The sequence below is a fragment of the Sinohyriopsis cumingii genome, chromosome 7, assembly GCF_028554795.1.
Source record: "Sinohyriopsis cumingii isolate HCF-2022 chromosome 7, ASM2855479v2, whole genome shotgun sequence".
Classification (NCBI taxonomy): Eukaryota; Metazoa; Mollusca; class Bivalvia; order Unionida; family Unionidae; genus Sinohyriopsis; species Sinohyriopsis cumingii.
Genome location: NC_142967.1, coordinates 132,473,914 through 132,500,315, shown reverse-complemented (window position 1 = coordinate 132,500,315; position 26,402 = coordinate 132,473,914). Strand labels below are relative to the sequence as shown.

The window sequence follows — 26,402 nt, the reverse complement described above, 5'->3', positions numbered from 1 at the left end:
GTAATTTGCCGAACGCGTATCACTGCTTTAAAAGTACGCGAATTCGTACAAAGTACGTGTACTGGTATCATTTTCTGACCCAATGTTTTGTTCACGTTAGACCGCTAGGAGGGGGTAGATGCGATTGTAAATATATATTCGTTTTTTTTCTTTCTTCTTTCTGACAAACCCACCAGCAATTTCTCATTTTGTTAGCACAACCCACAACAGAAGTGATTTTCCTAACCAACCTTCCACTGTCAGAATCAAAATAGTTTGAAACACAACCTCCTACAGAAGTTTTTTTGAAGTGCCGTCCCCGGGGGGGATATATGTTTTACTGGAACAGCCCTAATTCAGAATCTGTCATCATGCAAAAGTCTGAACACCTCAAAATGAATATTAAAACCTGTATTTAGCAGACACTCAGGGAATAACTCATTCTATTTATTATCTCTTGAACAGATGCCCACTAATTCTGGACTAATACATTACAAAACTATTTTAAAATCTGTCCATTTTGGGCAGTTGTTTGTCTAAATCAGGTGTCAATCAGCACTGGTTTGACTGTATATGACCTGCATTTTACTAACCAGAATATGGCAGAGTCCAATCCTGCAGCTCCTCTCCTATCCCCAGGCAGTATCCCAATGTCCTCCACTGTATCTGGGGTCTTATGTAGCAGTGTCTGCTCCAGAGGCACTACTTCATGACTCTCTGTATCCTCCTGCTCCTCACTGGACTCTGAACACACAGAGAGACAGACAGATGCACAGTCAGTTAAGCAGATGCATGTACACTAACAAAAAAATGATGTGGACATGGTAGGACTTAAATTGATGTTTATTCCTCAATCAATAATCAAATTTATCTCTAATTCTACCACAGGTATAAATCTATTAACCGATTCGGCCCCAATTCCATATGTAGGCGTGATGAGGCTGTACCCTACTTCCAAGCTCTGCAGCATCAAGGTCATTTAAGATACACCAATGTGAGTGGTATTAAAAAAAAGCAGACAGATATAGCTCTAAAATGATACCAAATAATCTGTAAGTTCTATTTGCACTAAAAAATACAGAGGGAAAAACCTCATTTTTTGGACCCGTTTTTTTTCACCCAAAATTTGCTTGAGGTCAGAATGCGATTTTGTGTCTGGATTTGAGACCTTTTGGCCTCAGATCTAAGGCATACCGGTCTTAACTGAACACAGACAGATGATTCTTTGCAAAAACTAGGATAACATGGGCATTTGGAATAATTTGCGGTCTCCATCCAAAAATGATGGGTCCATTAAGCAAAAAAAACAAATAATATCAAAAAAAAATCCAACTTTTACCCTTCTGCTCATGCACAAGCAATTAACCAATGAAAAATGATGTTTCTAATACAACTAGGCATTAGTCTCATGGAAAATCTGTTGAAAGCCGATGTATTACGATGTATTCAGAGATAGCCCCCCAAATGTCTTTCCTATACACATTTCAGGCAAAAATGACAAAAACCTCTAGGGCCGAATGAGTTAAGTGTTTTTTAAAATGTTTTCTGTAGAAACAGCATATTAGATGGTAAATCAACATCTTTTCCCTAAATCTGAAAAAAGTCTTCAAGTTGGTATACTTTCTTACAAATCAGGTCAATTTCTGTTCAGCAGTTTATGACAGGATGTTGCTTAGAATTTTTCTGTTTATACTATGAGCAGCCATATTTGACAGATCAGATTAATCTGTATAAATTTGAAACTCCTTTGTTTTCTTTTTTTTGTAACAGTGGCCATAGTTAATGGCACATTTGCATCATTAGCATAATTTAAAAAGCCTTTATATCAGGATGGTTTTTGGGGTCAATATTGGTTAAATTCTGTTAAGTGGTCTCTGACTTGGAGGACTTTAAAACCTACAAAGCCTATGGTGTATGATATCCTCTTTGTTAGTACGAATAGTTTGTGTTTATAATAATAAGACACTTTCTACATTTACAGACCTACAAACCCTAGCAAGACCTTCTCAGTTAGGGTAGTAGAAATTTCCCAAAGTTTGTCTAATTTTCAGTAAGGTATAACAAAAATTAAAGTACTGCTATTGTCTATGTAAAAATGTGCATTTAAAAAATTCAGAAGTATGATCTGAGACAAGGGAAGCAAAGGCAAACAATATGTTAAATTAAAAAAGCTTGTGAGGAACACTCAGACCTTAATTGCCTCCAATATGGTTTCGGAAATTGCAGTTTGAAACCCTATGGAACTCAAGGGCTAGATTTCTCTGCCTGACAATCTTTAAAGAGATTTATCGATCATTTCTCCCATCATGACACATACTCAAATGAATAAATTGATATCCAATAAACATAACCGCTGCCTTTCCTATCTTTTGTCCCCCCCACCCAAGAATTTTAATATTCTTTTCATACTTCTATGCTGTTCAAACATTTTAAAAGGCTTATTATCCCTTTTGTTTTCAAAGTGCTTTTGTTCACTGGACACCATTTCTAGAAAATACTGTAAGCAATAGATCTGATCCTGCAGGCATTTTGTATAAATAAAATATCACCTGAGGTGCTACTGAAAAAGTCTGACTGGTTCTCTGACCAACTCCTCTTAACCTAATATTAAACCTGGATCCATATCAAACAAGAACATACCAGTTTCCACATATGACAGCAACAATTATATTTTCATAATTTTTTATCTTATTCTGCAAGTTTGTAATTAAAGTGTAATTTCAGTACAACTTACAGTCAAATCATAAGGGTTGGTAGGTCTGAAATAAGTATTAATAAAGCGTAATCTCAGTACGACTTACAGTCAAATCATAAGGGTTGGTAGGTCTGAAATAAGTATTATTAAAGAATAATTTCAGTATGACTTACAGTCAAATCATAAGGGTTGGTAGGTCTGAAATAAGTATTATTAAAGCATAATTTCAGTACAACTTACAGTCAAATCATAAGGGTTGGCAGGTCTGAAATAAGTATTATTAAAGCATAATTTCAGTACAACTTACAGTCAAATCATAAGGGTTGGCAGGTCTGAAATAAGTATTATTAAAGCATAATTTCAGTACAACTTACAGTCAAATCATAAGGGTTGGCAGGTCTGAAATAAGTATTATTAAAGCATAATTTCAGTACAACTTACAGTCAAATCATAAGGGTTGGCAGGTCTGAAATAAGTATTATTAAAGCATAATTTCAGTACAACTTACAGTCAAATCATAAGGGTTGGCAGGTCTGAAATAAGTATTATTAAAGCATAATTTCAGTACAACTTACAGTCAAATCATAAGGGTTGGCAGGTCTGAAATAAGTATTATTAAAGCATAATTTCAGTACAACTTACAGTCAAATCATAAGGGTTGGCAGGTCTGAAATAAGTATTATTAAAGCATAATTTCAGTACAACTTACAGTCAAATCATAAGGGTTGGCAGGTCTGAAATAAGTATTATTAAAGCATAATTTCAGTACAACTTACAGTCAAATCATAAGGGTTGGCAGGTCTGAAATAAGTATTATTAAAGCGTAATTTCAGTACGACTTACAGTCAAATCATAAGGGTTGGTAGGTCTGAAATAAGTATTATCCAAAAAGATATCTCCATTCCCTATTCCTAGGCTCCAACAATCACCACACTTCAAATGCGACTTATCCTACCATAGAGTCAACAATGAGATAAACCATACCAAAGAGTTATCAGTGAAACTTATTGTACCAAAGGGTGAACATTGAGACCCTTCCTACACAACAATAAGACTGATCCTACCATAGATTCAACAAAGAGATTGATGCTACCATAAGATCAAAAATTTGACTGGTCCTACTACAGGGTAACAATGAGACTGATCCTACAATTGGATCAATAATTAGACTGATCCTACCATAGAGTCAACAATGAGACTGATCCTTAATCTCATTCTTCCATTACAATAGTGAACTGATAACTAGACATACCCCATGGAGATCATGTTGAAATCTGTAAATTCAATGGAGACAATTCTGACTGCTACCTAAAGACACCATTTTGGAATCATGCTATGTTACTAACCATTAAAACTCTATGGTCACAAACAAAATAACAGAAAAAAGCAAAACCAAAAGTGTTTTGTCAACTTTAACAAATAATGTAAGAAGAATTTATAGTATTATGAATTAAATCTAAATTAAAAGTTCTACACAAATTCAAAAGAATCAAATCTTTTGAATGAATTCCATATCACTGAATGTACTGGTCTGTCAACAGTCTGGATGTATTACAATAACATTGTCCAGAACTCCTTTGAATAAATTCACAATACTATTTTAGTCTGAAGAGCGCTTTGCAACTTCAGTGAATAATCCAAACAAATGTTTCTTCTCAAATTAAATCAAAACACAACATTAAAGACATCTGCAGACTGATAATAAAGCAAGAGTACAGGAAATAAGAATGAAATAGGAATAAATTATTTGCTCAGTTACCTCCTTATATACACCTCTTTGAGTCTGTTCCTACTATATGTAGCAATATACTCCCATGTAACAGATCTAATTACTCAATCTAATCTTTCACAATACCTACTGACATGACCCACCTGACCTAACGCATCCAATGGTTAATAGCTAATTCTGTTATGAACATACATGACCTCAATGAGAAATTTGTCAATAGGTTCAATATCTATTTTAAATTTAACTTGTAAACACCTACTGAAAGCTCAATATCTCTAAAATAGAATCTACACCTAAAGACAAAACATTAACTATATTATATCTAGTTGAAGATGATCACTACAATTTACAGTCATGAACAAAAGTTACGCACTATATAGATACAGCCATGTACAAAAAGTTACACAAAAAATAGGTATATGTAACTCACCTAATACCTACCACTTGAACTACCAAATACCTACCAACTACCAGATACCTACCACTTGACACTACTACTTTTCTCCATTACCCTCAAATGAAAACTAGAAATATCTGCACAGAACATAGCTGACAACCCCCTTCTGTTGATACGAGTGTTACAAGTAAAAAACAATAATAACTGTCAGAATGCATGCATTTATGTATGAACATGTAAAATAACATAAAATTCATAATGGAAAGAAGGAAAAAAAGGGGCATAACTCTAAATAAGAGTACTGCAAACAGCACATGGTACCCAAACAACATACGGTTAGTTGTTTAAATATATTTTCAGGACTGAGTACACATGAAAGGACGTACACAAATATGGTCCAAATAGTATTCCTTGGTCAATCATAACCCATTTGGGATTTGTTCCTTGCCTAAAATTTCGCAAAAATGTACCTGAACTAACATGAACTTCAATCTGCAATCTGCAATCAATAAGGTTTTTCATAGGTATAAAAATTATAATACATATATGATGTTTTGATGAATTAAATCTTAATGTTAAAATAGGTTTAAACTTAAAGTTCTTGTCTGAAATGAAATGCAAAGGCAAAATCCAATTTTAGTAACACTATAGCCTTGAGTGTATTCTTCAAGCAATACAGTCTGTCTTGGGCAGATGGGAACACATGTACAATGTTTCTTATAAATGCACTTTGTAGTGCTGAAGCTTTTGTTTACAAATGAAATGTAATGGCCAAATCTATTTTAGAAGCAACAGAACAAACTCACACACTCTCACTTAAGGATTCTACCTGGGATAATTTAAAAATTAAATTCATAGACAAAATCTTTTTCAAAGAAAGTTTTTCCTTGGGCTAAGGGGAACAAATGCACTAGATTTCACTTAAATCTGCAATCTAGACCTTAAGTTATGATCCAGAAATGAAATGTGTGGCACAGTCTATTTTAAACAGTGTTCTTGACCTCGGAATGGACCACAAAATCAACAGAGTTCTTCAATGTGCTAAGAAGGCCTAGTGGTTAGAGCATCCACCTCAGATGCGGGAGGTTGCAGGTTACATCTCCAGCCAAGACATACCAAAGACTTATAAAAATAAAAATAGTACTAACAGCTGCCTCACTTGGTGCTCAGCATCAAAAGGTTAGTGTTAGGACTGGTCGACCTGGTGTCAGGATAATGTGAGTGGGTGGGACACCATGCTACATGTCTGCGGCATGATGCCCCAGTGCTAGACATCACTATAAATTGCCACACTGCAGACATCGTAGCAATATGACTAAAAAATCCTAATCACACACACATACACACTGTGCTAAGGAAAAGAAAAGCACAAAGTTGTGTTGACATCTGTTTGACTACAATTTAAGTTATCATCTAGAGACCAAAACAGATGCCCACCTGCACAACGAGTCCACCTCCCAGAGAAACAACACAAGACTATCATACCCGACAACTTTTATTGGCAAGGTATGAAATATCATTGGAGGATGATGACACAACAACATGCACTTGTTTGGCAAGGGCAATGATTCAAAAGTTGTGTGACTAGTTACATACATTTAATACAAAAAGGGGAATAACTCTGAATATATATATATATATATATATATATATATATATATATATATATATATATATATATATACACACACACACACACACACATACATATATATATATATGAGAAATAGGACAGAATGATATGCATGTGTTTGCCTGATGTTAATAATGTCTGCCAAATTTTAGGACAATTTCTAAAGATATAGGACTAGTTAGATACACAAGACATACAGGTACCAGTCAATAATACTGATGCTAAAGTATCTTACTCAGTACATGTATTCACAGAGAAAACTACAATTCAAAATCAAAAATACCCCCCTCGGAATCTTATATTTTTCTGGAATTTCATCAGTATAGTTCTTAAAAATTCTGCAAAATCCAAAATGGTTTGGCATCTCTGCATGTGCCCCTGCCATATTTATGGCATATGATGATGATTAATTGGCTTCTCTGTGAACTGATGATGTAAATACTGTATCAAAAATGTAAGAGATAAAATACTGAAATTACCATTAGAACCTAGATAATCATGATAAACTGCACTCATGAAGAACTTGCCATTTAGTTAATACTATATAAACTGAATCCTGTGGATTTATCATTGACTGCTTCTAGGAACTAATAAACTGAAACAGAAATAAGGACATATAAGAACACATGAAAGATCATGATCAGATTACATATGCTATCAAGTCAAGTTTTTATTAAGAATCCTTTCTACTTTATTGAGATAATGCTCAAATTTTTGTAATCACTTATCATTTAGAGATTCTATTTTCGCAGTTAAGGCCTTAAAAACTGAACTGAGACAGTTTTGATCTTGACATCATGCTGAGCTCTTCCTATTCATGCAAGATCATAGTAACAATTTTCTACCAATTAATGATCATGCTAAGATCTCTCTATTCAATGGAAATTCTCCTCACATACAATTATGCAATGATTTCTTATTTACTCACTTGAAATCATGCTGAGATTACTGCCCAAAGCAATGATCTGCAAATCTTCCCAGTAGGACATAACCCCCTGTTCTGTCAGCAAATCAAATGTTTTCTCCTCAAACACTTCTTCTTCTGGAACTCTTGTCTTTGTATAACCTGGCAAAGACTTTCTTGTGTCCAACAGTGTGGCCTTTTTGTGTAGATATATGAAGACCTGCAAAATGGAATAAATTAAATTTCAAACTCAATATATTTTACACTGACTGAAGAAGATATTTTCAAATCTTGTTTGAAGTTCTCTCAAAGGCAATTGATGAAGGATCAGGGGACTGTTTAAACTGAGGAAAACGAGGTGGAGATAACAACTGACCTGTCAAGGATAATCACAAATCCAAAAACATGATAACTCTTGGCTTAAACTTTGGATGAGAGGTACTTAAGCAAGTGCTATCAAAACCCAACAATAAAGTTATACATTCTCATCTCCATGCCATATTGCAGACACAAAATATACCTTACATATATTATATTTTTTCATCTGCCACTTCTAATAGACTGAGAGCCAAAACTAAGTAATGATTGTCCAGCACTTGGTCAGTAAGGCAATTGGTGCAGACCTAATGTCCATCAATTTTTTTAGAACACGGTTCCTTATCAGCTTTTATAAAAGTTTTGAAACAACGTGCATTATGTCTGCCTACTGTGTTATTTAAGTTTAAAACTTCTAAGCTACAAACAGCATGCATTATGAGAGCCTACTGTTTTATTTAGGTATAAAGCTTCTGAGCTACAAACAGCATGCATTATGAGAGCCTATTGTTTTATTTAGGTATAAAGCTTCTGGGCTACAAACAACACGCATTATGAGAGCATACTGTTTTATTTAGGTATAAAGCTTCTGAGCTACAAACAAGACGCATTATGAGAGCCTATTGTTTTATTTAGGTATAAAGCTTCTGGGCTACAAACAACACACATTAAGAGAGCCTATTGTTTTATTTAGGTATAAAGCTTTTGAGCTACAAACAACACGCATTATGAGAGCCTACTGTTTTATTTAGGTATAAAGCTTTTGAACAAAAAGACTGCATGTAGAATTTTTTAAATTTGGGTCATGTGCTGTCTTACTGATAGAAAGTGAGACAACCATGTGAGTTAAGGGGGCTCAGTGCATATCTTGTCCTTTGTTATTCATATTTGTGACTGAAAATTATGGCAGATTTCTTCACTTCTTCCTCATTTATCCTATTTTCTTTAACCCCAGTTAAACCCCAGACCTACATGAATGCAGCTGAGAAAGAGAATCTGTATAGCATACCAGTTTTAAACTACCAGCAAACCTGGTTAACATACCAAGGGTACAGGAAACTAAAATGAGTTCCGCTCTTTCTTTTTATGCAAATAAGATTACCAGTAGTCTCTTTAACCCCAAGATCAAAGGAGTAGCAAGGGCTATTGTGCCCTCATGCTATAAATCCAAGCAAGGCTTTTTGTGACCTCTTGCTAAAACTCCTAGTGAGGGTTATTATGCTCTCTGGCAGTAAATCCCAGCAAGGGTTATTGTGCCCTCTTGCTAAAAAATCCCAGCATGGGTTATGTTTGCTCTCTGGCAATAAATCCCAGCAAGGGTTATTGTGCCATCTTGCTATGAATCCCAGTGAGGGTTATTATGCTCTCTGGCTATAAATCCCAGCAAGGGTTATTGTGCCCTCAAGTAATAAACCCCCGCAATTGTTACTGTGCCCTCATGCTATAAATCCCAGTAAGGGTTATTGCGCCCTCATGCTATCAATCAATGTACTTACCTCGGTCATAGGTCAAATTTATCTGTAAAACTGTTCAAATGAAAGAAACTAATACCTTCAACAACTTCAATTACAGGGTTCATAAAGAATTCTGAATGATAAATTAAAGACTTTTCCCAAACTTTTAAAGACCACAAACACAGATTTCCAAGACCTATTTACGCTAACATTTTGTATACAAGCATAGCTGCCAATCTTCCAGGCTCACAATTAGTGAAAATATGGATAAAAATTAGTGAATTTGGACATGAATTAGTGACAAATACCATGACAATAACTCCATCCACTCTGACTGTCAATACTACACTATATCAAGATCGCAATATAAAACTAAAACACTACATATCTGCATTTCTATTTATTATGGTATTCATAAACTTCACTTATTCTTGTGATTATTTATCAAGACATGATATTGTGGCAGATCTGAACTTCCTCAACTGCTTGATCATAAATTTGTTTTCAAAACAGTTCAGACTTCTTGATCTTGGTGACTAAAATTGCTGACAAATTTTCTGCACCTAAGGAGGCCCTAAAGTGTCTTATTTTTCCTCACGAGAGAAAATACTCTTTCACTGTCTCTGTTGCTGTGAGGAATGCACAGGATGCAGCACTTTTGGTTCTTCAACAGGAAACTTTCAAAGCGATCTTCGAGTCTCCAGCTGATAAAGATAGATTGTGTTCACCAAGAAAACTCACAAATAATGCTTCAGCACTGGTGGGTACAGGTCTTCCGTTAATGGCTTAAAATATTCCAGAGCTGAAATCTGCGAATTCTTAATTTTCCTAACTTCTAAGTGTTTTTTGCAGCCGATGTGCTTCCTCACATCGTCTCTGCCACCATGCCCAATACTAAAATTTGTGGCACACTGTGTGCAAAAATCATGATGTATATCAATGTTTAATGGCAGAATGCACTGCCAATTTTTGGTATATTCCAAATTAAACTTTCAAGATCTTACATGCCCATACATGCAATGCTGAACGGTAATTCAAATCAGTGTTGGTGACACATGCACGGAGCAAAATTCTGGTTATGCCACAGTTTCTCTCAAAAGCATTTGTAAAACTATTCTTATACATATAGATTAAAATAGGCTAAAATGCTTGCTATCAGGCCAACTGTACCAATCAACTGTAGTTCTACTAATATCGCGACTAGCAGAACCGGACCATTTCGGCAACTGCCAATATCACAACTCGCTCTTAACAGGAAATAGGTTATTTTATTAAAGATTTAAAACAATTGAAAATTGGAGAATTCATGAAATTTGGCTTGCGGCATGAATCCATGAATCGCTGAAAAAGTCGTGAAATTCAAGCCAAAATTGTGAGGGTTGGCAGCGATGTACAAGTTATGTTATATGAGAAAACAACGAATGCAAAATACAGGAATATTGCTTAATAATGAAATTCAAGCTATCAAAAGAAAGAAACCATGAAAACTTGACTACATCTGAATCTAACAACCTTGGACAATGTTATTTGTGATTATGGAAAGAAATTAAAATGTTTGGTTTTATTTCAGTTTTCAAAGACTTTTAAAGACCTCATGGTAATCTGCTTGATTTTTTAAAAAAAAACTTTAAAGGCCTTAATAATGCTACCTCATTTTTCCCAAACTCTCAAAGACCTTCAAAGACCATAAGAACCCTGCATTTTAAATTAAAATCTTAAAATTAACTTTAACTGATATGATGAGAAACACCAATCTCACTCTTCCATTCTGATATAATTTTATTTATGATAGAAGGCAAGACAATGAAAGAAATATTTTATTTTACCCATCATGAGAAATATTATCTTAAGATTTAACAGTCTAAAAAAAATATACTTAAGAAAATCAACAATGCATTTATTCATGCATGTCAAGTTTAAAAATATAAGATTTATTGTTGTATCTATCACTAATACTAAACATATAATTTAAAAGTGGTTTCCAACAACAGAACCATGGACTGCATAATATTTGCCTATTCCATGTTTAATTTTTCTCTTTCAGGTAAACGCCGTTTTCATGCCAAAACCATTTTTCTTCTTTCACTCAATGTGACCTTGACCGCTGAGTTTTTTACCCCAAAATCAATAGGATCCATCCACAAGTTTATTAACTGTCAATGATACAAAATTCAAGTTGTTATCCAAAACCCATTTTCTTCTTTCAGTCATCGTCACATTTGACTTTTGAACTTGTGACCCCAAAGCATATATGGTTCTTCCTTACCCAAAGCGCAAGCCATCCACAAAGTTTGGTAACTGCACTATAGGCAGGTGAATAATACAATTTTTGTTATATATATTCTTGTTAAATATAACACGAATTGCTAAGCAGCAATTTACCTATTCGCTTATTCTTATAAAGAGCCAAATCAAAATTTCATTTCTAAATTTTTCAGTAGACAATTTCCAAATTGAAGATAAATGTAACAGATTTAAAAGCTACATACTCTCTAATTATCAATACCTATTTCAAAGTTGGCAACGTAAGCTAAGGGTGACATCAATAAAAAGTTATGGTGTATAATATCTCTCTTGGTTGCATGTAATAAACACTTTTTATTATAATGTATGTCATTTTATTCAAGCTTTATCTAAGTAGAATTTCTTCTTGTTAATACCCCCACTCCCTTTTGCACCTTAGACGTTATTAAGCATCAGCTGAATACATCATCTGTATCAATAATGCCTTGTTGACTGCCAAAAATGGCAAAGCCATGTGTTAGCCAGGGCTATAAAATCTAGTTGCCCTGATTGCTATTAATATGTGGCTTCATATTATTCATGGCTTTAAAGGGATATTTCTGGTGGAACTTCATTAACTACTCCAAGCCGGAGGTCTGTGAGATTTTGGCTTCAAAGATTGTAAATCCTTATTATTTCCTGTTTATCCTGAACCATTCATAGTAATTTTAAGGTTATAGAGAATAGTGTCACTGTATTCACTTTGATTATTGTTGTAATGCTCACTCATTCGACATTCAATCTATTAAATTTCTAAAGCTTTAAGTTTGTACATTTTAATTACTGCCAACATCAAAAAGAGATCATAAGAAAATTAAAAAGCAAACTAACAGAAGGTTCATTTTATAAATTATCATCAAATACAAAATAAATATGTTAAGCTGCAATTTATTTATTTACCTATCAAAAATAAAGAGCAAAATCAAAATATTATTTCAAAATTTTGTCAGATGAATTCAAAAATGAAGATAAATGAAGCAAATTTTAAAAATGCACAATCTTTAATTTTCAAAGCCTTTTTTCCATGTTGGTGACAAAAAGCTATGGGTACCATCAATCAAAACTTATGGTTTGCTATCTCACATTTACATTTAAACAACACAGTTTATTTCAGAGAAAGATGTATTTTTTTTATTAAAAAACCTGTAATGTGATATAGCTTTTGTAAACATGTCATAGATTTGTGTTGCTGGGATAGAGGTGTATTATATGCACTGCAATTAATGATTTAGGAGGATAATATGAACTGATTATGGTTTGAGTTATTTACCACTAGAAACCAATTTTACACAAAAATATCACAACTTAACCACATTGTGTTTCTCAGTCAATATTACAAGTCGAAAATTCCTTTTTTCCACAGACAATAAAAACATTTCATTCAGAAGTTACTGATTTCTTTGAAACATCAGTGCTAAAATATTACACTTAAGTTCAACACCATCCTGAATGGCTATTGTTAATCAGCTAACATCAAAGTAAAAATGTCACTCCTTGGCTGGTGCGTGCAGATAGATTCAAGAAAAACATGACAAAGAAAGTAACATTTTTCATACAAATCACTTGGTTTATGGCACGAACAGCCACTGAGATAGTAGCCTTGAATACTGTGCAGACGAATTCAGCGAACGAAAAATTTATCATAAATATCTTCTTAGTTTTATAGTGTTTGATTTTGTGACAAGAATTATTTCATTCAACAGTGTTTATTTTGAAACATCAAAGTGTGACACTGATCACTAGTTGCTGGTAATTGCCATAATTTAAGTCATTCACCTATCAAGCTAAGGAGTGGGGAGGTTGTAGGATGTGAGAAAAAGAAGACAGAGGGATGTTATAAAGCTTGAAACAAATACAATCATTCCGATTTTTAGAAAAGAAAGAACAAGATCTAAATGTGCATCAAAGCCATTATACTTTTTCTAAATTTAAGTTACACACACAAGACTATTTGTACACGATACCATGAAAACTTAACAGCAAATGAGGTTATCAGTCTGAATTTGTTTTTCACAAACATCATTTTAATTCTATGGTGTGTTGCGATATTTTCATTCAATAGCTAATATACATTTTGAAACATCAAAGCAAAACATTGAACAGTAGCTGGTACATGTAGGAACAGTCCTGACAGCCTGTTGTTGACTTGAGGCAAAAAGCTGCAGCAGCAGGCATAGTGACAGACTTCAAAGAAAGAATGTCGCTTCTCAGCCAGTTCCCGGTGATGCATGCAGATTCATTTTTTTTAAAAAGGCAGGACAGAAAGAAACTTTTCAAACTGAAATTACTTTGTTCATGATATGAAAGGCTACTGATACAGTGCAACAGTCAACACTAGAAATATCAAAATTTTGGGAAATTTCTACCGGATATCCATCAATCCTAACGATCGGTTACCCGGATACCCAATCAAAGAGAAACTGTATTGAATGTGAACTGCTTTGTTGTAGGTTCACACATGCCAACCCCCAAGAGAGGAATAAGCACAATTTATTACTAATATTTAATGTAAGTGGCAAAAAAGCATAATCTGAACATAAAAAGCGCAATCAATATATTACAAACCATAATTACAAAAACTATGACAAATGTACATATTTTATTCAATGTACATTTAGTTTTGCTATTTACCTGGATCTGCAGTTACAATTTTTATCACAAATCAGCAAAATCCATGTGGATTAGTAGTTAATACAAGAGTACAAAATTATTTATGCATAACACTCACTTTAATTTGTCTATGTGTCCACAGTAACTTTTGCGAACAGTCGTAAAGTCCACAAATGATGACTGTTGTAGTATTTATCAGCCATATAACATCCAAGAGTCACATCGATACAGCCCCTTTTTTGGTGTTTTTGTATGATATCTGGCATCATTTATTTTCAATTTAGCTGGTCTGCTACATATGTAGTATCAAAACAGAATGAATCTATGACATGCATTTTCACAGACAAGAATCCCATCTGTTTTCTTGAAACTGTTATGTATAAAATTAATGCAAAAATTCCCATATTTATACACATGGTCACTTTTTATTAGATTTTTTTTCAGTGGTAATAAAAAACAAAGATTTCTCCTATATTCACTTTTTTTTCAGTGAAAAATTGCATTCTGTATAGTTGTCTATTTTATTCATTTTTTCTAACATGGTACAAGAAGTATGTGTTATGGTAACCAAATTTTTGTGTTGCCTTTGCCATGACAAAAATATCTGTCTTTGGTTTCCTGCTAATAAAAAAGGTCCAGTAAACAAACATGAACAGCAGCCCTGACTTGAAAAGATTTCTTTAGCCTTCCTTTTTGACTGACTTTTTTGGCTCAATGTGCAATCATTTCTTTTCCTTTTCAATGAGAGCCTTTTTCCTTTCAAGCTGGTGCTTGTATTGGCGACATGCAGTGCTCATATTCTCACAGAGCTAGCTGCATCTGTTCAATCCTGCAAGAACTCTTTCTTCTTATAGTAATTAACTGCACTTTTTCTAGATGTCTTCTGAGCTTCAACTTTTCCGTATCCAGCTTCTTTTGTAGCTGCTGTTCCAAACGCTTCCAACCGTGAATACCATAGAGCAGAGTTCACAAAATACCAGTCCTCTAACATCCAGTTTTCTTATAAACTGACCAACTAAATTTCCGACGACGTTTCACTCCAGCCATTCCCATTTCCATACATTTTTTAAACCTTTATCTAAACTTTTCGTGTCATGGTCTCTCTCAACAACTATTTTTTGCAAGCATGCTTCTTCTTTCCATTGCCATCAGTTTCCATTACACAAAGATTAATTGGATGAATTTAAACTTTTGACCAAACAGAATACTCTTTACGAGAGTTGTGGGCTAACTAATATATGGAACAAATACATGACAAGGGTCGTTGTGGAATGGGACCGAACAGAAAGTTTTTAAAAAACCGGATTGGAGATGAGTAAAAAGAAAATGGACTATATCAAGAAAAATTGGATTCAAGTCTGGAGAAAAGCAGAATTTTGCTTTAAAATGGAGAAAAATCATGTCTGGATCGTAGATGTCTGATATAAATAGTAAGGTATTCATCTGTAATCTCTTTTTCAGTATTATATGTATCACTTCTTTCGACAATTTCTTTCAAGTGGGTCTCGGAAAATAGTTTTTAAACAAAAGAGAAACTATGACAAATTAATTGCTAAATACAACCTGAAATGTTACTACTGTATAGTTTTTACAGGTAAAGGTATGAATTGACTGAAGCCAGGGTCAGGTTTACAGTGATTGGGTTTCTCCAATCTGTTTGCTTAGTGTGTTGACTCAGTGAGCTAATAGAATGGAATAAATAAGGGGTGCCAAAAATTCCACTATGACTGCAATAAAATGCATGATGGACTTCCACCAGATTGTAGTGGATTTCCACTAGGCTAAGGGAAATTCCACCAAGCGGAGTGAAGTTCCATGCTCATAGTGGACACTTAATCCCCAAAATATTTCAAAACTGTGTTGAAACAACCCCAATAAATATAAACGGAAGAACATGCACAGATGTTTTCACCCAAAGTGTTCATCTGATCCAACCTTAGTGGTCACTACGTTATGGATGAGTAGCCTCTACTTTGCAGCTACATGTTTCGGCGTTTAAAAATTCCAAGATTAATGTGAATTTTTTACACTAAAATTTTGATGGTTTTGAAAACAAACAAAAAATCAGCTGCTTATTTTATGGAAACTAATGAACTATTTACATTTATTTGTGATTTGCATAATGTAATCTAGCTATTTCTATCAGTCTGTCTGTCTGAATTGTTGTTGTTGTTGTTCTTGGGTTTAACGCCATTTTTCAGCCCAAGATAGGCTATACATGGCGGCCAGTATAACTGGTGGAGGAAGAACCCTGGAAAACCCAGGGAAGAACCACTGACCCACGAGAAGCTACTGGCAGGCTTTCCCACGTACCCACGCTAGCCGAGCCTTGGACTCGAACACACGCAGACAGAGGTGAGATGGCAGTGATCCAGAAGGGTGAGCGCTTTAGACCACTCGGCCACTCGGGGCCCCATCAGTCTGAATTACAATGAATACTTTCTGCTGCACTCATGAGAAGTCATATAGCCAAAATACCATATATACTTACTTACACAACGAGTCCAACTGCAAATTACACAGACCCAGATCTGTCATCGCATAATGTGCTGGCAGATCTGGGTCTGTACAGTTTGTTAGGAGTAATCAGTAGAAAAAACAACAAAGACCCTGATATGCAGGCACATTATACTACGGTAAATCAGGAACTTATCAGCAAATATATACAGTACATAGTGTAATGTCCCAGGGCACATAAACTTTGAGAGAGGATTTTCTTTTTTTCAAATGAGTGTAACAAGGTTTAAGACAGGTACCCCTCAAGATACGTAAACTCTTACATACATAAACTTGGAGATACATAATGAACTGCAACAATGGGCACAGATTATTTTTCAATCTTCGAATCAAGTGCACCTACAGTGTATAGTTCCTCTTCTCTTCATGTACATCTGTAAATCATGTTAAACTTTTTCATATTTAAAGGAATTTTATTAAACTAACCTTTCACCATGATGTCAAAGCCATTTGTAACCTAGCAAAATTCAACTCACATAAAAATTTATGTATACAGATGTCCCAAGAACGTAACCCTTACATATATCGGGTAGTACCTTTATTTTAGCAATTATGAATATTATAAAACTCATTCTAAACACTGAAGAAATATGCAGTCCTTTTACTCTTTAATAATAACAGAAAAATCCTTAAACACTGTGATCATTAAATACTACTTAGACATCTTTCCATTCCAGTGATTTTTTTTCTTTCTTACCGAAAAGACCTGTTTGAAAAGACCAAGGCTATTTCAGCAGAATAAAAATAATTGAAAATTGTAGACATGCTTGTATGTGACTTAACCTTGTCCTTTTCCTTTGAGAGCTGGGGTCCAAAACTGACAAGTCCCATTTCACACATGTAGACACAGATTTCAAAGAAGCTGTATATGTATTTCTTGGCATGCAAAAGCTGCTGAGTGATTTTAAATGGCAGATTCATGATAGGGTAGTATTTCACTAATGGGTGAGCTAACATCTCCAGTAGCCCCTCAATCTGTAAAGAAAGAGGATAAGTAGATCGTACAGAAAAATTTACTTGATAAATTGAACTATATACAATAAAATTCCATAATAAGTCATGCTTTGTTCTTGTCAATACTGTATTCCAGTACTCTACTGTATTTAATTGTTCATACTCTAATTTTTCATATCCATTAATTTTTCAAAATCTTTTTTTCCAAACAACTTTTCAGACAATATTTTTTCATAAACAATATTCCTGCATATGCTAGAATTTTTTTTCAAACACCATCAAACCATAACAAAAAATTATTACCAGTTTGTGTCTTCTGTTTTTTATTTTTAGGCTAGGAGATTATAAATTGTAAACATGCAAAAAAAAGCTAGTGTTAGAAATATATGTTTTTTGGTTTTTTAAAAATCAACGTTGAAAGCAAATTTTAAAGTAAATAATGTTTCTCAGAGAATACTTACCCAATCACATTAATATTAGGGATATAAACCTACTACCTCCAGAATCCAATCCTGCTGAAAGGACAAAAATTCATCTTTTCTGTCAATCTCATATAGACAATTGACAATATCTCTTGCCCATTACCTCTCCTTCACACATCAGAATGTTGCTAGATTTCTAGCTGAGCAAAATACCAATGAGGATGCTCGATGGAGGGGTAGTTGGAAGAAAGATAATAGACTTAAACATGTCTCCTTTAAATACATTTCCTGATCATATTTATATTGGGAGAATATGTAATAGGAGTTAGGAATGCTGAGTGTCCTATCTATACTTCTGGTATCCTTCTTGGGAAGGAATATTGGATTCCTTATGTGAATGATAACGTGCTCTCCTATTTCAAAAAAAGAAAAAAGCACATCATATGGTCATGTTAACTGTGATGATTCTATCAGGTTAAGAACATGATAACTGAAATCTGGCAAATTTAAATGGCAGTATTGGTTTCCTCTGCTTACATGGTCATCTGCACTACAGCCACAAAGACAAAAATCTTTTGAATTTTTCTAAACTGAGATCAAGGAACAGGTTCCAGTTTTGAAACAGGGAGAGTGATTTTGGCCTATTCAAATCATTATTGGCCTGGTCTAACAGGTCTTTATCCTGCCATGATGCCTGAATGTGTCAGATATCATGGAGTGGTAGCCTTTTATGGTAACTGGTACCCACTTTTTCTCTTCTTGGAGCTAGAGAAAAAAGTTAGCTAGAAGAGGGATGAGGCACTCAAAGGGACTATGTTATTGCCCCTTTATCCTCATAAGTATTCAGAATGGAGGGCCTTCTTGCTCAAGAGACTCTCTCCATAACTGAAGGTCTATTTTCTTCCACTTGCAAAGGATGACCTGATAAGAACCATGAAGCAAAGCTTAAAAACTAGAAACTACTAGTGGTGGCAAGGAGAGGTAATGAGCAAGAGTTATCGTCCATTGCCTATATGAGTTAGAAAAGATAAATTTTTGTCGTATAAGCAGGGCTTGATTTTGGAGAATGCATGCCTATATCCTTAATGTTACTGTGATCGGGGGATAAAGGAGAAACTAGATTTTTAAAACTAGTGAAATACTAATACAGGGATTTCATCTGCAACTCTAGAGCAAATCAGAGTGCCAATTCAGGAATTTTAACTTCACTACAAACTTTGGAACTCATTTCTTCATAATGAACCACAACTATCAAACAAAGCTTTGATTTCACCATATAAACCTTCCACATGGTTTCCTTGCTCTTTTGTCATACCTAAGAATGACTAGAATAATTTAAGGTAGTTTAATTTTTACTTAAACAAAAAATATTTGGTAGGATTTGCATGCATTTCAAACTTTTTATTACATTCCTTTATTTGACTTCATACAAAAGACAAAAAATTAACATGATAATACAAAGAATGTCTGCCTTTAATTAAATGTATCAATACAACAAATACATCTGCAAATTTAAGGTCAAAACAGTTGGCAGTTAATTAGGTTCTCACAGAAAAACCTGTGGACATATCTGTGATGGAAAATGGACATTTTTCAAGCTGAATACAAGAGGGCATCGCATTTATGATGATTACACCAAAACAGAATTAAAATATAGGACTAAAATACAAATTTTACTTGACAAAATTTATTTCACTGCTACTTCTTAAAGTGCTGCCAACAGAAGGCATTAGTGTTATTTTCAGTGATCAAAATATATTAAAGATAATAATTTACAGCGTACTGTGACATTTCTTCTGTATAGAAAATATAATGAATTATAGGACATCTTATTACAAATTGAGAATTTCATGATGTTAAATCAAATTTCCAGTCACTAACCACCATTTTCGATGATAAAATGAACAATATATCAGGGTTTCATTTACAAATCTTAATAATGATTTTTTTCATGTTTAACAAATAGTGTAAATTCTTATGGACTGTTCTAGAAAAACATGAGATCTGGGTCTGCTCTCACATTATTAATGGATCTGAAAGTCACCTGGGAATGAGTTATCAAGGGAGCGTTGTATCTTTCACAAAGTGGTGTAACCCAGTTCTGTATTAAATCATCCATTTAATTCCCTCCTTACTTAATTGATTGGGCCAAGTCTAAAACCATCATATGCATTTATATTTAAATTCCATTCAAACAACAAATTGTCAATGCTGCACTCAAACAAAATATGAGATTTTATACATAATTAATGAGACAGGACATCTGTAGTGCAAATTATATTTTGCTGCAAATACGTAACTGAACACATTAAAATTATAAATTAATTTCTGCTACCAGTACATCAGCAGTGGATACTAATACACCAGTTGTCATTACTAGGTGGATGTTAGTATGCCAATTATCACTAGGTGGCCACTAGTACACCAGCTGTCATCATTAGTTGGCTACTAGTATACCAGCTGTCACCCCAAGGTGGCTACCATTTGTAACCACTTGGTGGCTATTAGTTTACCAACTGTCAACACTAGGTGCGTACTTGTATACCAGTTGTTCCTCATTTTAAGTCTGAGCAGTAGATCAACGAGGAAACTTGTAGGAAGGCATGGGATGGCATAATCATAATGTGACTGGGTAAGTATTATCGAACAAACATACTATATAATAAACAAATGTCCTTTCTCTGTCAAATATGATACTCAATCATATTAAATTAGAACAGAGGATGAAATGCATAAGCATCCAAACTTGACCTTGGTAACTCCTTGAAGGTTAAAACTATATCCTAATGAGTGATGTGATGTGATGTGATTTTGGATTTTTAATGCAGCTTTAACAATTTTTCAGTCATATAGCTACCATGTCTGTAATGTGGCAGTTTATAGTGATGTTTAGCACTGGAGCATCATGCTGCATACATGTAGCATGATGTCCCATCCAGTCACATTATCCTGAAACTAGGCCAACCAATCCTAACACTAACCTCTTAATGCTGAATGCCCAGCGAGGCAGCTGTTAGTACCATTTTTGTAAGTCTTTGGTATCACTCAGATGGGGATCTAACCCACGACCTCCTGCATCCGAGGCAGACGTTCTAACCACTAGGCCACTGGAACAGTGTACCCTAATGAGAGGCCCCTTGAAAGGTGTAACTATACCCAAATGAGGCCCCTTGAAGGGTAAAACAATACCATAATGAGGCCCCTTGAAGAGTAAAAGTATACCCTAATGAGAGACCCCTTGAATAGTAAAACTATACCCTAATGTGCGGCCCCCTGAAGAGTAAAATTATACCATAATGAGAGCCAGCACAGCCAAGGGATAACTATTAGCAACATCTAACTGCCATGAAACCTTAGTCAAAAGGCATAAAGAAATATATGCACCATCATTACCTTCTGAGAAAATTCAACGGAAGCTTTAAACCAATGTCCAATCTTGTGCACTGGAGTCTGAAGAGATCATAACATCCAGCTGGGAGTCTTCAGAGGAAAAGGTGCAGATGGATAGAATTTATTCTGCCACTCACAAAGAATGTGTTTTATCTCAGTAGGAATCACAGCACAGTGATCTAGGCAACCAGAAAATGGTGTCACTGAGCTCAGAGGGACATCTTTCAAAGATGCATAAAAAGGTGGCAATGATGATGCAGGTCTGCAGCCCATTAAAGAGAACATGAAGCTGCAAAAACTCCCTCAAGGAAATTCATGTTTTCATGAAGACTGACTTGATAATTTGTGTAATGCACTTTAAATGAAGATGAAGTAATTGCCATAAACTCCATGCTAAGATGGATAAAGTACAAGAAAGTCCTGTAAAGAAAGAAGAAAGTTTATCTTCTTTATCTTTTGAATCAGAACTGAACTTTGTGGTAATTTGTAGTTTTGTAAACATGCTGACTTGGCCCTTTGACCTTAGAAAGTTCTAGAAGTGAACGTGTAACCCACATCCTGATGGTCTTATTGCATCATAGGATTTTTATATAAGGTTCTGAAGTAAACAATATTCGTCATTCCTACTTTAAGTTCAACTCTAAAATCAATGTTCATTGTGTTCAGATATAATTTGAGAACATATTAAAAAATTATTCACTGGAATTACAAAGTGCTCATTGACAGTTTGAACTAAATTACTATTTTGGGATTATTGTGAATTCCTGAATATATCATTGTGATACATCAAGACTGTTGATACATCAACTCATCCAAGACTATTGGAAAATCAGCACATTCAATATTGGAATTCATTCAGAACTCTCTGTACTTTTTTCTTTTCAATTTTCACTTTGTGTTCTAAGTAAATACATTACTTCTTGATTTTTACTGCACTTGTTGGTTTTACATTTTCTGTTACTTAATTTTAGGCCACAGAGTTGTAACAGAATGCGAATCAAAGAAACCTGCATGATGATGGGTGAAATGAAATAAGAAAATATGAATCTGGCAAGTCAAGGCTGATGGCGATCTCATCACTCTTTACAGAATGTCATGCTAACCATGCTGTCTCCATCTTGAAATTGGACACTGCTATCAATTTGTGCAGCCAGCTGAAGCTGATCACCAGCTGTAGCTTCGATTCACTTTCAACACCAGAAAAAAATGTAAACCCAGTGAATTTGTTTGGCAACCAATTTTCACCATCTGCTTATTCAGAAAAGTCTGGATTTCCTAACCAAACATTAGTACTTTATCAGAGTCAGCCAGGACATCCAAGACAGATGGGGAGAAAAATAGTGGAGAGGGCTGAATAAGTAAAATATACTGCCCATCTGAAACACACCTTGGATCACCCATTCATTGTCTGGAAACAGGTCAATATCAGCTTTTCAATAATGAATGAACCTTGTACCTACTAGGCTACTGGCAATAGATGGCAGAGGAAGAGAGTTACTGTCAGCAGATGGCATGGGCAGAGTCACTGTGTATTCTGAGGCCTGGAGGAGTAAACATGAAGCTTTTTCTCCTCTTAATCTGTTTTCTGTGACTGCTGATATCTAAATTGCTTTTGTGAGTAAAATGAATGTTGTTGATCAGAGTTCATTGGTTTCTCATTCTAGCAACAGTCATCTTGTTACAGCGCAAAGACTGATGTTCAGGAAAAGGAGAAGGTAAAGCAAGTTCTTGTGCAGCGTGCTTTCCACATCCTCAATATGGCCCCTGAACAGCAGGAAGGGGGCAATACACTCTAATATATTCCAATAATCGTAACAATTATAAAATGGTCCAAAACATCACTGATTTTTGGATGTTTGTTGATGTATATTAATGAATAAGATATTTCACCAATCTTTCTTGGTTTTTAATAGAAAATGTCCATTTTTTTCTGTTGGTTTCCATTTAATTTTTTCTTCAGGTGATCATGTCTGAAATAAATTCCAGAAGCTTTCCGGATAAATCTTGCAAAATATCCATAATGCAAAATGGTTTTATTATGACATTTATATATACCATGCATTTTTGAAATTATAATTATAATTTAATTGAAAAAAAACAAACTTAGAAAAAAATAATCATCAAGAAAAGAGCATCAGTGCATGTAAAAGTATACATAATTTAGAATGAGTTATGACTGACTTAAAAGAAAAAATATGTTAAAAAAATGCAATATTAATCAAGTTAAAGATAATTATTTCTTGATGAGAAAAGATTATTACAATTTCATGACTACACATAATGTTGTCTGCTTTCAATGGACTGAAGACACCATAAGCAAATATTTCTTTTTTTGGGGGTTTGCTGAGTAAAAGCATAATATGTTGGAGTAATGGTCATACATACATTAAAACTTTGTGGACTTCTCAAAACAGAAAATCTATATTTATAGGTTTCCAATGTGCTGTGCTCTGCATGTTAAAGCATAATTTTCTAGAATGACTTCATGAAAGCATGTTTTTTGTAGTGCGCTTTTGTCACAGTATTTTCATCGCATCACACTGAAGCCATGGAGTATGGTAGAGTTGTTTACAGTATGTTTGGGAAAAGTCTTCTCATCCAAAAATCCTGAGCCAATTTCATTTCAGTAGTCATCACTTTTAAATGTTGTTACTGTATGTTTTGGACCATTTTATAATTTTTATGTTTAGTGGAGATTACTGGAGTACACTGGAGTATAAAGATGTGCCAGCTGAAGGGGCTGAAAGGTAAATCTAGAGCAACAAAATGGTAAAACCTTAGTCAAGCAGAACAAAGGAAAGTATCCTATCTCGACAAATCAAGATTCCACAATACAACTAGGGTATCTGGCATGTGTGTTGAGCTACCCAATTAACAATTATTGAGTGGGCCATGTTAGTTTCCAAGCATGACAGTTAATTGTCTTTTTCCACTGGCTTGAAGTCTGCCAGTGAAGCCAAGTATATAAAAGACAAAGTCACCACTATACTTCTCACCAACTTCAAAGTTTCTTGCTACACACCACGACCCATTCTGCAATGAAGCAGATCAGACATGTTTACCACCACTGCGTCTTTATCCAAACTTTGCACAGCTACAAGACAGGTACCTAAGTATGTCCTCTACTAAGTGGCAGATAATGCAGCCATCAGCTGGCTATCTGTGAAGATGGTTTGCAGGATTTGGATCTCACATCTCCTCAGACAGATAATCAATAATCTCTTTGATCTTGAGAGATAGCTAGAGCAGAGGGCAAAAGGAATTCAAGTCTTCATCATCTGCATCCATTGATACCTTGACCCAGTATGCTTGACTTGAAGACAGAAGTGGCAGGCACTTGGCCACCGAGCAAGAGCTCAGTATGCTTGTCCTGAAGACAAACACACACTTGCAGCAAGGAAGATCCCATAGATCTCTTCTATCACAGCCATAAATCTGAGCTCAGTCCAGGACCTACATTGTAGAATCGGGGTTCATAAGTTTATCATGGTTGGCTCAACACTTACTAGTAAGGTAATCCTCATCCGGCAAGCTTCCATTTCTGATTACCGCATTCAAAATGGAAGGTAAAATGTAAAGTAGTCAAAGGACATGTGCTGCTATAGCCCATAGGATAGGTGGTAAACAACAAGTGGACAGGCAACAAGTGTGACTTAGGTCATCAAAGGAAACAGCAGGGAAGGCAGTGGGATGGATATACCAGTGAAAAACCAGCACAGATTCCCATAATAGACCACAGATGATAAAACAGTAGCCATTTTAAGGACAAACTTATTGCAACAAATATAACCACTAATAAAAAATAGCAATTGGGTGACTGGCTGGCTGGGAGCCAGGACAGCAGTGAATGGCATAGACAGCTGGTGTAGCTGGTGGAAAACTCTGGTGACCAGAGAACCCCATGTGCAAAGACTCAAATCCACCCTGGCTCTGCTATGACATGGGGGGTGGGAATTTAAGACCATGTCTGGTGAGGACAGGTGCCAAAAATAGCAAACAAATGCTCCCATCCATGTCTGAGAAGAAAAAAAAATCTACAGAAACCAAAATTTGTGACATCGAATCTAAAGGATAGGTCTTCTGATGCATTTTACTAGTGAAAACAATGATGGAAAAATATCTGAAAAAAACACTGCTCCATTGTTCCATTGTTCCAGTTGTCTGTAATAGATGGTACCTAACAGCAAGATTGGGAAAATCTTGGGAGAAGTAAGGGCTGTGGATACTGGTTCATCAGCTGGCTTAAAAAGACTGTTTGGGCACTGGGACAGCTGTATATGGCATAGACAGCAGGTGTGACTGACTCTGCTATGGCATGTTGGGGTATTTATGCCCATTATGCTGCAAACAATGGTGAGCAAGTTCTCCCATTACATCCCATATAGTCAAGAAAGACAATCTCCTGAAACCAAAATCTTCAAAGTGGTATCTTGGATAAGGTGAAACAAGAGTAAAAAATGACAACTTTCAGAAACTAAAATCTCTGACATGGTCTCTTGAATAAGTTTTCTTAGACAGAATTCTAACAGTGAATGAGAAAATGTCTATAATTAAAATCAACATTTTCTCACTCATACATTTTTTCAGTTGTCTGGAAGGGATGGTAGTGGACAATATTTTGGAAATTCTGAGAGATGGATAAACCATAGCTAATAAAGGTGCAAAACAAAGCATATAAATATGGAAAACATTTGGGTGCAATAAAATTCAATGGTGCCTGCTACATAGAAACATTACTATGGAATGCATACAACAGGATATACAAAAGTACACTGATGGCAACATCAGAAAAAAAATATATAAAATTTTACTAAGAAAAATACAAAAGAAAGTTATCAACAAAGTGAAAAAAACAATACTGACTTTGCTGATGGATGTTTCATATTTATGCAGAAATCCCATGGATTTTATGTATACTGCTACGACTCTATGGCGTAAAACAAAGTAACAGAAAGCAGCAAAAACAACACGTTTTGTAAAATTGAAATAATTACTATTTAAAAGTTACAAAGTGAAAATTTACAAGGAATTTACAGTATTGTGAATTAATTCCCAAATAATCCTACATGCCCTATCACAAGTCCAAAAGTATAGAATGTTCCAAATGAATTCCAATAATC

The 26,402-nt window shown here is 34.8% G+C and overlaps 1 protein-coding gene across 1 annotated transcript in view; it reads right to left on the bottom strand.

The window, feature by feature from the left end:
- LOC149796148 (general transcription factor 3C polypeptide 1-like) overlaps positions 1-26,402 on the bottom strand; it is a 492,926-nt gene that overhangs the window by 371,794 nt on the left and 94,730 nt on the right. Inside the window, exons 20-22 of the mRNA XM_089966075.1 lie at positions 17,300-17,491; positions 7,362-7,557; positions 573-723 (exon numbers count right to left, since the gene is read on the bottom strand). Coding sequence (XP_089822201.1) covers positions 573-723; positions 7,362-7,557; positions 17,300-17,491 — 539 coding nt within the window. The remainder of the gene's footprint in view (positions 1-572; positions 724-7,361; positions 7,558-17,299; positions 17,492-26,402) is intronic.